Genomic DNA, 14,223 nt, shown 5'->3' with positions numbered 1-14,223 from the left:
GTGTGGATTTTCATCCTCCTCCTAACAAGTTAGCCCGCTTCTATCTTAGACTGCATCATCACTTACCATCAGGTGAAATTGTAGTCAAGGGCCAACTTGTAAAGAATTAAAAAAAAAATACTATATTGTATTTTTCAATTACATCACGTCTAGAGTGCGCCGACGTATAAAATGATATGTATTTCTCTCACGACATCGGTCTCTATAGTTGGGAGTGAACACGCCATTTCTTTTGCCTTGTTATTACAATTTCTATGGTCCTCAGTGATATTGTATAGTGTAGTTACGGAATACGTTTGTTACGTTTCAGCGCCTCGTGGAGGCCATGGCACCGCGCTCGGCGCGCTCCTTCCGTCAGGAGTTCAACATGCAAGACCTCTCTACCACTGAGCACACGTATACTACGCATTATACCTCGGAAAAGTAAGTTTTATATTGCTATTAGATGTTACTGCCTCTACTATTCTGTTACTGCAGCTTGGCAAATTCGTTCGTAACACTGCCGATGGTCCGCGCGGGCTCGACTTCATTCCCGCGCAGTCCATTCCCCCTATTATAGCTATAGCATCTGGTCACAACTGTTTTCACAATTGTAGGTAATATTTATGTCGGCCAGACCATAAAACTGATACTGTCCTCACTTTTACTTTGCGCCCTATATATTTTGGTGGCGCTGCATTTAGCTTCAAACATTTGAATAAAAACATAAATGTCTTTTTGAAGTCGTAACACATTTCAATTTCAACTACATCTTTCAGTAGCACATCACAGTAGAATGCTTTAGTTTAGCGTACCTACTTAATATCAAACCAAATAAAAGTACCGCAAAGTGCATATTTTGCGCACTTATTTGGACAAAGATTCAAATTCCCGTGCCTGAAATAGCTATATTCAAAGGTAATCAAATGTTTTAAGCTATATGTAACGCAGCCATTCAAAGTAACTTCAAAGTTTAGTATTAACATGTGTGATGATGCTCCATTAAGGAGTGAATCATATGTCGAGTGTTGATCGTTATTTGTATGATTTCAATAATATAAAACCTTATTAATTATTCATATTCAGTTACCGTTATTAAAAATATTTATAATTCCTAAATAATAAAAAAAAAAACAAAGTTAATTTTATTTAACGACTTTTTAAAGTTTTTCTTTTATTTGATACATTACTACAGATACGTCAGGACGTCACACTTAACCGAGCTGGATAGCCATGCGCCGATCAAATCAATGACTAACGGCAAAGTGAGTTCGCCTAACTACACCACAAAAACAATAATTGCCGACGATGATAGACCGGACGTACGTAACCTTAAACGTGTACATAAAATGTACGAAGGTCCAAATATCATTGAGTCCAGAGGTATTGTTCATCCAGAAACAAGGGAGATATTGACAGTTGGTCAAGCAATTAGCATGAGAATATTAGACGTCCGGACAGGTAGATTATTATCGTCTCCGAATACAAGACAAACTATGACCATAGATCAAGCGGCCAAAGAGGGTTTAATAGATCCTAAATTGGCTGCTAGATTAACGGGACCTTGCGGTATGACAGAAGATGGAAATGAAGTCACATTACTGGAAGCTATTCAAAGTGAACTGTATGATGCGGAGCAAGGATTGATTGACCCAGCGGAAAAGAGAATTAAGGTGACTGTTCAGGGTGAAAAGCCCAGCCAAGGAATGAGTATATCTGATGCATTAAACCGAGGCCAAGTCGATTTACAAAGAGGTCTCTACAGGCTATCTGATGGAAGTTATATAACTATCGCGGAAGCCTACCAAAGGGGTTACCTCATTTACAATGAGATTATTAAAATAAAATCAAGCGCTTTGTCTTTATCCGATGCAATTAATCAAGAGTTAGTAGATAATAATGGTTGGATTCTGGATAGGAACTCGGGCGATAGGTTCCAATTAGAAGTCGCGATTAAAAATGAATTAATAAATCCAAACATTCGAGAAGTAGTTAATCCTAAAAACGATACTAAAATAACACTTACTGAAGCGATTGAAAACAACATAATAAATACTAAACATTCTAAATATGTACACAATGTTACTAAAGAAAAATTGTCCTTTAAGGAAGCTGCTAGTAAACGTTTTATTTGCAAACCAATGACGCTTAAAGATGTTTGTGATAACAGTTTGATGACAAATGATGGTAAAATTTTGTCTCCAACAAATAGAACACCTTTAAATATATTAGAGGCAATATCTCTAGGTGTACTCGACAGTGATAATATAAAATGCGTCACCGACACAACGACCGGACAGTTGTTAACACTATCCGAAGCCTTGGGTGCTAGAATTATTCTGCCTGATAATAAGTTTCGTGACAATTTAACAGGAGAAATTTGCACCATTCCTGAAGCAGTAGATCGAGGTCTTATAACGTCTGTATCTCAAAGATCAATATTTGATATCGATGGTTTTAGAGATCCTAAAACAGGTGAATTTGTATCTTTCAATACAGCTTTAAATAAGGGTAATTTAAAATATGTAAACGGTGAAACTTTCCTAAAATCTGAAAGTGGTGACTTTGTGTTTTTAGAAGATTGCCCGAAGGTATCCATTGTTCGGCCTGAGGTATTAGAAATGTTTAATCGTAAAATAGGTGTTTTCGAGAAGGACAAAGAGTTAACTGTCTTAGATGCTGTGTTTAAAAATATTCTTGATTCAAAAACAGGATATCTTCTTGATTCTGCGACTAAAAAACCAATTCCGTTTAATAAGGCTGTTGAAATGAATATTATAACTCCAGAGGGTGCAGCTTTATTAAACTCTTTATTAAATATAACTCTTACTCTCCAAACCGTCACCAAAACTGTAAAAAGGTATGTTACTGTCACTAATACCAATACTTCCCGTACGTCTGAAACTATTATTACATTTGCTGAAGCAATTCGACGTGGTCTTATAGATGAGAATACGCAAACTTTTACGGATCCAACAACAGGCACTGTGTTCCCAATCCAACAAGCCTTAGACGAAGGTTTACTAGGGGTCGATCAAAATGAACCACGAATTGTTAGACTTTCAGATCGCGTTTCAAAGAAAGACTTAGTTCCTGGCCAAGTAGTAGAGTTAAAGATTACTAAAAAGTCTTTTATAAAAGATATGCCACCTAGTCCTGAAAGTAAACTACAACATGATAATAGACCTGAAACTGTCAAAAGTCCTGATTATACTACAATCCATGAGTCCATTCAGCCCCGCGAAGAAGTAACCCGCGAAATAAGGACTGTAACGTTAACATCGGTCAACTCAGATCCGTCTGTAACTTCTCACACTATAAAGAAAAATACTATAGAATTACCAAGTGGTGGTTGGACATTAAAAGAATCTATACAACAAAATTTGTTTAATGCAGATACCGGTATATTTACTATTCCCGGTACTGATAGGTTACTAGATTTACAAGAAGCGGTTAAGCTTAATATCATTAACTCTGAGTCAGCTACGGTAGTAGATCCAAAATCTAAAAAAGACATTTCCTTACAGAAAGCCTTAGCTTTACATGTTATAGATAGTACAGGTCATTATAAACATAGTAGCGGTATATTAACCATGAAAGAAGCTATTGAACGAAAGTTTGTTAAATTTGTTCTACTGTTGACAAATATGTCTAGCCAAAAAGTCATTACAATAACGTCTATTGCGGGAATGCCCGATAAAATGGAAATTTCAGAACTACAACATACGCCTACGCCTACTGAACAGACTGATGAACAAACTATATTAGAACCTGTCCAAATAGCTCCTGGTATAATTTATGACCCAGCTACAGCATTAGTCATATCTACTACATCAGGCATTTCGGAAAATATCATCGAAGCGATTAGTCGTGGTGTAGTTCCGAATAGTACTGTCCATGTAATTGAGCCAACGACTGGGAAACCTATTACATATAAGCAAGCTTTAGAAAAGGGCATTGTAGATAAAAAAACCGGTGAGTATAAAGATCAAACTGGGAAAAAAATAAACCTTACAGATGCTGCCAAAGTGGGCCTTATAGCAGTAATAGGAACACCATTAGTAGCAGCTTCTAAAGTCATTCAAGTAGTTAGAAATACAATGGTTATAGACCCAAGTACAGGCGAAGAACTGCCTTTAGAAGTGGCATACGAGAGAGGTCTCGTTGACCCAATAACTTACAAAAATTATGAAGATTCTGTCACTGATAAATCTTTAGACATTAATACAGATGAATTACTGAAAACACAAACGACATCAAGAGCTGTAACTGTTTCAAAAATGGAATCTGCAGTTCATGATCCCGGAACTGACAAAAAATTGGCAAAAATTAATAAAGATGACCTTACAAAACCTTTTGTGTCTAAAAATCTTAAAGAATCTGTTGTCGGCGTACCTGAATCTAATATTGTTCAACAAACCCATGAACTTAGTACGCCTGGTTCAAGTAAGGCATCTATTTCACAAACTTCCACTAAACCTCTTTCGGTTGAAGCGGCAGTATCTGAAGGGTTTATAACTGTCGAATCAATACAAAACAGTCTTTCAGCTGACAATAGAAAAGTAGAAAAGAATTTTACTTCCATAAATAAAAAAGAATATCCTTCAGATGTTATACAAATATCTAAAAACCAAATTCCCAACAAATCTAAATACAGTAGACGTTTAAAAGATCATGATATAGAATTTTCTTCAATTGAATCCAAACCCATAGTTTTGCAAAAGCTTAGAAAACGAGTTGTCATGCCCATAGAGGCGGTGGAAATGGGCTTAATTGACAAAGATACAGCTAATATCCTAGAAAGTGTTAAAACTTATAAAGATGAAAAAGGATTACCTATTACTCTTGAAAAAGCTATCGAGTTGGGTTTTATTGACGAAAGTAAAGGCAAAATCGTAGATCCAATACATGGGGATGTTATTTCAATAAAGGAGGCTATTAAACGAGGCATTTTAGACGGTGATGGCCAAAATGAAGTATTAATACCGGTAGCAAGAAGTTTAACAATATCTGAAGTTTTAGAACAAGGTTTATTACATCCAACTACGGGAAAAATAATACATCCTGAGACAGGAAATCATTTATCTATAAGAGAAGCTATGATCTGTGACATAGTTGATCCTTTATCAATCGTTGTTGTGGCACCTGGACAACACATAAGCCTCTCTGATGCTATTGCAAGAAACATAATTGATAGTGAGAAAAACATGGTAAAAACGAGTGACGGTACAATTGATTTAGTTTCTGCTGTCAATGCTCAGATATTTCCAGATAGAAAATCGACTTTTATTGACAACGTACCATTAGCTGGCATGACTTTAGCAATGGCGATAAAACAGAACATAATAGATCCCAATACAGGTGATATTAAGCATCCTCTTACAGGTGAAATCGTGCCCTTAAGTGAAGCTATAGATAAAGGTATAATAATGAACATTCCTTTTCCACAATCTTCATCCACTATACCAATACACAAAGCAGTAAACGACGGCATCCTTGATCTCAGAAAAGGTACGTTCACTGATCCAAAAACGCAGGAAATAATTACTATTGATAATGCTATAGAACAAGGTTTACTTTCAATAAAACCCAACAAGATGTCAGATTCAGGTGGAATAGTAACTACTATCACGGAAACTTTCACATCGCAACATACTGTAACAACTAAAATGGTAGAACTCCTATCAGATTATGTTTTAGTTAATGCGAATGAAGTACAAAACTCAAAAACAGGTGAGATCATTTCAATTGATGAAGCGAGACTTAAAGGTATTATAAAAGACGAACACACTAGCAAAGAACAATTTTTAACGAGTGACACAAATATCAGTTTTGACGATGCATTAAAGTTAGGTTATATTGATATCGAACGGGGTACTTTTACTAATCCGAGTACAGGAGAAGTATTGTCAATTTCTGAAGCAGTAAACAGTGGTCTTATTAACACTGAAGTTTCTACGGAAAAAGTCACATCTCCAGTTAATGATAAAAATTTAGAAATGCTTGATCTCAATGAAGCTTTTGAGTTACTTTTTGATGATAAGACTCAGAAATTTAGAGATCCAAAGTCACCTAATAAAGTGATAACATTTGAAGAAGCACTCAAAAAGAACATAATTGATCCTAATTCGATGATATACAATTTACGGGCTGGTAAACCAATAACATTAAAAGAGGCCCTCAATATTGGATTGATTGACACAAAATCTGGGAAAATTAAAGAACCTAATACTGGTAAGTCATTCGATATTAAGAAAGCGGCTAAAATTGGTCTAGTAGCAATTGTTGCAGCACCTGTTTTGGCAGGAATGGCAGTAGTACAAGGTGCTAAAAATATATCTTCCAAAATAAACTCTGGGCGAAACGAGGCCGCATCTGAAACATTAGATGTACCTCCGAAAAAGGACCATGTAAGTAAAATAGAAGACTTGAAGAAAGTGACTCATCAAGCTATGGAAGTTCAAAGTATCGAAGGAGTTTTTGATGATAATACCAATATCAATTTAGCCAAAGATTTAAACATAAATTCTGGATTATCGTCGACTAATATTATAGATTCAAATATATGCCAAATATCTAATATTTCACAAGAATCTACAAAAGAGCAAAATATATATACACGTGATGAAATGAATGATGACATTGTAAATAAAAGAACCCCAGAAAAAAATAAACAGACTTCAAGTAAGGAGTCTAATTTGGATACATCTGATATAAAATCTATTAAACCTGTTTCCTCGGAGACATCAATAAAATCAGGACATGAAAAACAAACAGAGAATATAGAGTATATCGCTACTGAAGGTGACTTTGATAGAGAAAAAATACAGGAAACGCCCGACAAACATTTAAATAAAATATTAGTAACAAACCAAAGAAATGATCCGGCAGATTCAGAAGACAGTCCTATGATTGATAATTCCGCAAAAACGGTTGAAACTGGTAATGAACAAAAACTAGTATCAGGCAATGCTTCTATAGCAAATTTTGAAACAATTAATAAAGATCTGCCTAAACGAGTTGCTACAGACAGTTCGAATCAAGCAGAAATTCATGAAACGACAACTGGAATCAAAGAATTCCATAAAGTTACCCCAGAAGGACAAGAAATAACTACGGTAGTAAAAACGGTAATTTCTAAAACAGAACCCACTGAATACATTACAGAACAAACAAGTACAATTATTACAACAAAGGCATCACAAGTTACAACAATTGAAGTTACCCAAAACACTTCAACAAGTTATAATGTTGCTGACGTTTATGAAACACACGAACATAGCAAACAATCTAGCTCTGTACAATATGCAGATCAAGTCGATAAAAGTATTACTATAATAGACGATTCTGTATCATCTCCAGAAAATATATGTACAGGATTAATAGAAACAAAGCAACCTTCACAAAGCGAAGATATTAAGGTTTTGAAAAATGACGATGAAAATATACAAGTTTCAAAACAAATTGAATCAAAAGACTCCGTACGAGAAGGGATTGACCGTGGTAATGACATTCTTACAACTATTACCAAAGAAACTATAACCCCTGAATCAGTAGTTGTTAATGATCCAAAATCAGGAAAACAAATTTCACTAAAGGATGCTATAAACAAAGGAATAGTCAACAAGAATACTTTAGAAGTCGAAGACAAAAGTGGTAATAAAATAAGTCTAACTGATGCTACAAAAATAGGTTTAGTTGCAATTGTAGGTGCTCCAATTTTAGCAGTGTCGAAAGTTGTAGAATTAGTCAAAAAATCTGTAACTGATACGGATAATAAAAAGATAGATCCACAGATAATGCAAACGAGAAATACACCTATAATATCAGCTCTCCGTACGAGCGATGAAATGACACACACCCGAGAAAGAGAACTACTTAAATACCCAGAAAGCATAGCAAGCCCAACAGATGACAGTGGCTTAACTCATCAGAAACCCATTAAATTACTTGATTCGACTGTAGTAGATACAGTCCCAACTGATGATGGTAAAACTATATCCGCATTGCTAATTGACGCTGAAAAGCAGCCATTACGCATAATTGATGAAATTACAGAACAAAATGTAACTAAAGTTAAATCTGAACCTCACAAAGTACTTTTCGAAAATCTAACCTTAATTGATGCAATAGCACAGGGTATAATTGAACCTAAAGTTTGTCGAATAATAATCAACGGCGTAGAAAGTCCTCTAACGGTTCAAGACTCTTTAGAACAAGAACAGATTAGTAGATTTACTGCTGTCGATGTCATCTCTAAAAACTGTGTCATGGTGAGAGAAAGTAAACCTCAATACTGTTTATCAATTTCTCAGAAATTAACTCCAGAAGAACTGTCTCAAATGGGAGTATATGATATTGAAAAACGAATATTTTTGAATCCTAAAACTGGAGCTAAGATTTCTTTCGAAGAACTCGTATATGGACTTAAGATTTTTGATCCTTCTTGTATTTTAGTAAAAGATTTAGTCAGCAAATCTGACAGTTACATACCCTTTAATGAAGCTATGTCGCGGCCTATTATTGACAAAGCTACTGGCCACATGGTAAATCCAAAAACAGGAAAACGTGTATCATTTTTGGAATGTGTACAAATCGGGTGGATAGTTGAAACTCCGGAAGATACTTTAATTACAGAACAGACAACTGTAGAATCTGCTATTGAAAAAGGTCTTTATAATCCTAAAACAGCTGAAATTAAAGTTGAAAATACAGGTGAACTAGTCCCTATCGGTGAAGCTGTTCAAAAAGGTCTTATTGACCATGAATCGTTACTCATTAAAATTCCAATGACAAATGAAGTAATTACTTTATCTGACGCTGTTGAAAGTGGTATCGTTGAAATACGCGAGGGATTTATCATAATAGTTGAGACACAAGAAGTGATTGAAATTACCGTTGCTGTCAAACGAGGTTTAATAACTATTGCGCGTAGACCGATATCTATAGAAGCAATTATTAATAAAAATATGTACGAATCAACATCTGGAAGGATCAAGGATAGTGTTACTGACCAATTATTACCTATTGATGATGCAGTAGATAAAAATATTGTACATCCAACAATATCTGAAGTAAAAGACACGGAATCAGAAAAATATGTAACTCTGCTCGAAGCGCTTAACACAAAACTCATAAACCCTGACACGGGTAAATTGAAAGATAAAAAGACTGGTAAAGACATTCCATTAGACGATGCTTTGAAAAAAGGTCTTATAGCTACTAAAACAGTTTCATTTTCGCTTTATGACATTATAGAGCTAGGGTACTATTCTCCTGAAACATGTAAAATATTGAACCCTAGAACTGGTGAAACTATTACTCTACGTAAAGCAATTGAAGAAAAGTTAATTGATCCCACAGATATTAAAATAAAGGATGATAAGTCGGAGTTAGTTGTTTCTTTCGAACAGGCAGTGAAGTCTGGTTTAATTGATTTAGATCACGGTATTATTACATCACCTTCAGTTAACCTTAAAGACGCTTGTGAAAAGGGTTATTTGTTAAGCGACGTAAAGCCTTGGTCTTTACAAGAAGGATTAGTTCAAGGGTTTTATGATCCTGAAACTGGTTTGTTAACAATAAATAGCGCTACTATGACGCTAGACGATGCAATCAGGGTGGGTAATATTAATCCAGAAGTATTGACAGTTAGAAATTCTGGTTCTGGCGAAATTATTTCTTTAGCTGATGCAATTAAGGCAGGTATTATAGACTCGAAAGAAGGAAAAGTAAAAGATCCAATACAAGGTGACAAAATTTCACTTACAGATGCTTCAGAGCGAGGTTTAATTCTACCTGCTAAACGTAAACTTAGTTTACCAGAAGCCGTTTACAAAGGATTCTATGATCCAAAAACTGGAAAGTTCTCAAATCCTCAAAACAAAGATAAAATGCAAACTGATAGAGCCATTAGGAAACGTTTGTTAGATCCACAGTCAACGTTAGTACATGTTGGAGGTAAAGTTATTCCATTTGAATTTGCGGTTGATAAGGGTATTGTAGATGGTAGAACAGGTACTATTTTATTAGGCGATGAACGGGTAGATTTTCGTGAGGCGTTTGAACGTGGCATATTAGTAGAAGTACGAAAACCTTTGTCACTTATGGAAGCAATTGAAAAAGGTGTATATAATGAAATAACGGGACTTTTTATGGACCCCAAAAGCGGTAAAAAATACACTTTAGCTGATGCTATTAAGAAAAATTTGATCGATCCTCATTCTGTACATATTCAAGACAATAGATTAGGTAAATGGGATAAGATAACTCTATCAGAGTCTATAGAAACAGGTGTTATTGATGATAAATCAGGCAAAATTAGAAATATAAACAGTGATAATGAAGAAATAAACCTTGCTAAAGCTTTTGAAATAGGTTTGCTTGTAGATAGTAAAGCTCCTATAAGTTTACAAAGAGCGCTTCATCAAGGCCTCTATGATGACGTTACTGGAAAATTTATAGATCCAATAACAACGCGTAAAATTACTTTGCATGAAGCTATAAGACGGTCCATTATAAGCCCGAAATATCTTTGTTATTTTGATAAAAAATCTGAAAAACCCTTAACCTTGTCAGATTGCTGTCGAAGTGAAATAATTGATAAAAGAAACGGTAAATTTAGTGAACCTGGTTCGGAAGTTAAAGTGCCTTTATCAGAGGCAATGAGTTTAGGTCTTATTGTAGACATTGAAAGTGCTGGGTTCTCTCTTTATGAAACCTTAGCCATGAACATGTACAATATTACTGAACATGCGTTTATACATCCCGTCACAGAAAGAAAAATTACACTAAAAGCCTCAATTTTTGAAGATTTTGTTAATCCAGAGACGTCTATTGTGAAAAATATCCCTTCTAGTAAATATATTAAACTTATGGAAGCTATAAATACGGGAATCATCGATGAAAATGAAAGTGTGTATGTCCTTCCTAATGGAAGTCACATTAATTTATTTGATGCAAAGAACCGTGGCTTAATAGTAACTTCAAAGAAAAATCTTAGTCTGGAGGAAATAATAAAAAATGGTCTTTTCAGAGCTGATAATGGCAAAATAGTAGATCCTAACACTAATGAATTTATAGATATCAAAAAGGCGATCGAGTCTAATCTTATTAATCCTGAGCACACAATTGTCAAAGACAGTTCCACAGGTAAATTTAAACCATTGTTAAATGCAATACAAGAAGGTGATGTCGATGTCACAAAAGGTAGGGTATTAGATACTAAAGCGAAGAAAACATATAGTTTAGATATTGCATTTGACAAAGGTTTGCTTGTCACCGTTGTACAACCAATAACGTCACAAACGATCACTAGGCGATATGTTTCCGAGGTATCGGCGCCTAAAGAACCAGTATTACGAGAGTTTACATTAGATGAAGCGATAAAATACGAATTTATTAACCCAGATACTGCCCTAATTAAAGATCCTCATAAAAATAAGTATGTTCCACTGAACTTAGCTATTACCGAAGGTATTATTGACAATAACGCTAAAGGATTATTTGATACTCAAAGTAGTGGTTCACGAATGCTTTGTTTTGTTTTTGAAAACGGTCTTATTGTTTATGTTCGAGAACCATTGACTTTTGAGCAAGCTATTGAAAACGGTCATCTCAACATAAGTACTGCTCGATTTACTGATCCAGAATCCAACGAAGTGCTTACTATTAAAGACGCGGCTTCTTTAGGTTATATTGACCCAGACACAGCGCTTATTAAAGATAATCTTAAAAAGAGGCTTGTTAAACTTCCTGAAGCTTTCCGAAAAGGGTTGATGGACGCTGAAAAGGGTAATATTTTAGATACAGAAACCTCGAAACTGAACACTCTTAGCGCAGCTATAGAATCTGGGCTGCTTATGACGCCCAAAAAGAGTTTTACCCTCATTGAAACGTTGAACTTTGGTATTTATAACCCAACTACGGGTGCATTAAACGATCCCTTCATAACCACAAGTGTCATAGACCGAAAAAGATTAACTTTAGGTGAAGCAATCCAACAGGGTATAGTTGATCCGTCTAGTACTGTTGTTAAGGAACCAGAAACTGGAAAAATATGGTCATTGGTACAAGCAATAGAACAACAGCTTGTCAACCCCATTGAAGGGAGAATAGTTATTGACCCCAAGAAAGGAATCAGTCTCGATTTGGTCAAAGCTCTTAAAAAGGGATATTTGCTGCCAGCAGAAACAAGGGTGAGTTGAAATATTATTATTTTTTCTTGCTTTGATCAAGCAAAGGTATTGCTTTTCAACTTCCTATATTTTCACTCTAAGATGGTGATCTATTTATTAACTTAAGCGTTTGGCTTAAACATTGGCATGGCACGACAACACCCTCATGACTTAGTCAATGACTGGGTTATAGGAAAATTAATTTCCAAACATACGATAGTCAAATACTGTGTCCTTATCTTACGAAGCCCCTTTAACACAATATTTATAGATATTTTGTTTGTAGATTACCTGAGTAACAACATAGTATGTACTAGTATTCGAAAAAAGCTAGTACCTATTATTATGTTAAAATTGAATAATACATGTGCTTAAAGAAACTTCGTATGTGAATTCTTAAAAAAAAAATACCTATAACTTGGTCAAAAATTCATTATTGGGAAAACATGTTTTGCCATATTTTTTTCAAGTAGTTCAGCACAGAGAATACAAACGAGGTCAAAATTACACTAGGTTAAATGCTGCAACTATTTTAGTGGTCCCGTTCAAAATTAAAATTAGAATTATTAAATGTAGGATGAAAAAGATGCTTATAGTTCATTCTAATACAGTAGTATTTTATTTCGGTCTTATGAGTCTTGTGTTGTTCATAGATGCTTATCTTTGAATTTTTTTTGCTCGATAATTGACAGTTTTCTAACAATTTTTATTATGATTATTTATACATGCACATCACAACTAAGCTGTGAAAAAACAGCGCTACTGAGATTTTATGTGCGATTAGGTCAATAATGTTTTAAACAAATTATATTAAAAACAATAATTATCACAACAGAAAGCTGTCAAGATCAGTGAAACAAATAATTATGTGCTTATCAACTTTGTAATAAGGCTCGATGTATGTTGTTTTTTATTTCCAGCCGTTGCCTGCGATGCTAAAGAGCCCTTTTGAGCTAAATCGTGAATGCTTGCCTTTGAGGGATCATATTAACGACGATTTTAAGAACCATCACCGTATCGCCAGTTACCTAACCCCCATATTCACTTTGTGCTAAGAGTTTATATATCAGGGAGATCCAATCGGACATTATGTTGTCCTGATCTGTACTCCTGCTTTCCTATGTTTGCTTCATCATGTGGAATCCAGCGAATTATGACTGCTGGTTAAATAAGTCTCTGAAATTCAATTTCATTTTATGCATTACCTCTTTTTTACCTAAAGTTTTGTGTTCCGATATACTCATTCCATGGATACGTGCTCACAATATTTCGGAATGCATGTCTGATAATTTTGAAGTATTGTAATGTCGATGTTGAGGCGGTACTCGCGACGCAAACATTCACAAAATCAAATGGTAAAACATTTTCTACAAACACAAACACCAAAGGTAGTATAGATATAATTCATTTTAATATTAATATAAATGCTCCGTTTTTTGTGAGAATTTATTTCATTTAAAAGATATTTGCTTTTAAATTATCTTTAAGGGGGGTTTTATAAATGAAATAAGATCTCATAGATATTTTAATAATTGTAAATTCGTCCGAATCACTCTCTTTCCACTTTTACGTATAAAATTTTCTACTGTACTATAATTTCGTTTATTTCACAAAAATACCTTTTATTTTAAAGATTTCAGATTTCCCCGTGAGGTATAATTGTCTATTTTATTTTTTTAACAATTAACTTATGAATTAAACATTAATAATAACATTTTCTGAAAATGTTGATACCATTTCTCACTTGTATTTTACTCATATAGCGAATGTCAAATACATATTGCATCATATGTTCAGTATTTGACGTTTGTGATTGTTTCACTGCTTGCATGCAACGCTTTGTGCACCTAGATTTTGTGTTTCACGCAACAGTTGGACTGGTTGTGACTTGTCATTTTCACTGCTCTTGTAAATTGGCCTTCTCCCTTTTTTATAATTAGTGTCTTTACGCATTTCTAGGTTTATTGTTGGCTTCTATGCATAGTCGTCTGCTGGTAGTTTAAGCTTATTATTTTGTGAATCACTTAGCGACTTGGCTGATTCGTTCACTCCGTCGTTTGTACATACT

The 14,223-nt window shown here is 34.6% G+C and overlaps 1 protein-coding gene across 34 annotated transcripts in view; it reads left to right on the top strand.

Annotated features, from left to right (window-relative positions):
- Positions 1 to 14,223, top strand: part of LOC112045305 (microtubule-actin cross-linking factor 1) — a 301,412-nt gene that overhangs the window by 220,351 nt on the left and 66,838 nt on the right. For 27 of the 34 annotated variants that reach the window (XM_052884590.1, XM_052884572.1, XM_052884648.1 and 24 more), the window contains 2 exons: positions 311 to 423; positions 1,175 to 12,176. The exons of 4 other annotated variants lie outside the window; for them this stretch is intronic. In XM_052884590.1, coding sequence (XP_052740550.1) covers positions 311 to 423; positions 1,175 to 12,176 — 11,115 coding nt within the window. The remainder of the gene's footprint in view (positions 1 to 310; positions 424 to 1,174; positions 12,177 to 14,223) is intronic. 3 more of the 34 variants (XM_052884658.1, XM_052884631.1, XM_052884661.1) reach the window with 1 other exon arrangement.

The sequence above is a fragment of the Bicyclus anynana genome, chromosome 2, assembly GCF_947172395.1.
Source record: "Bicyclus anynana chromosome 2, ilBicAnyn1.1, whole genome shotgun sequence".
NCBI lineage: Eukaryota > Metazoa > Arthropoda > Insecta > Lepidoptera > Nymphalidae > Bicyclus > Bicyclus anynana.
Note: the sequence above shows the minus strand (reverse complement) of the source record. Positions and strands in the feature narration are given on the sequence as shown.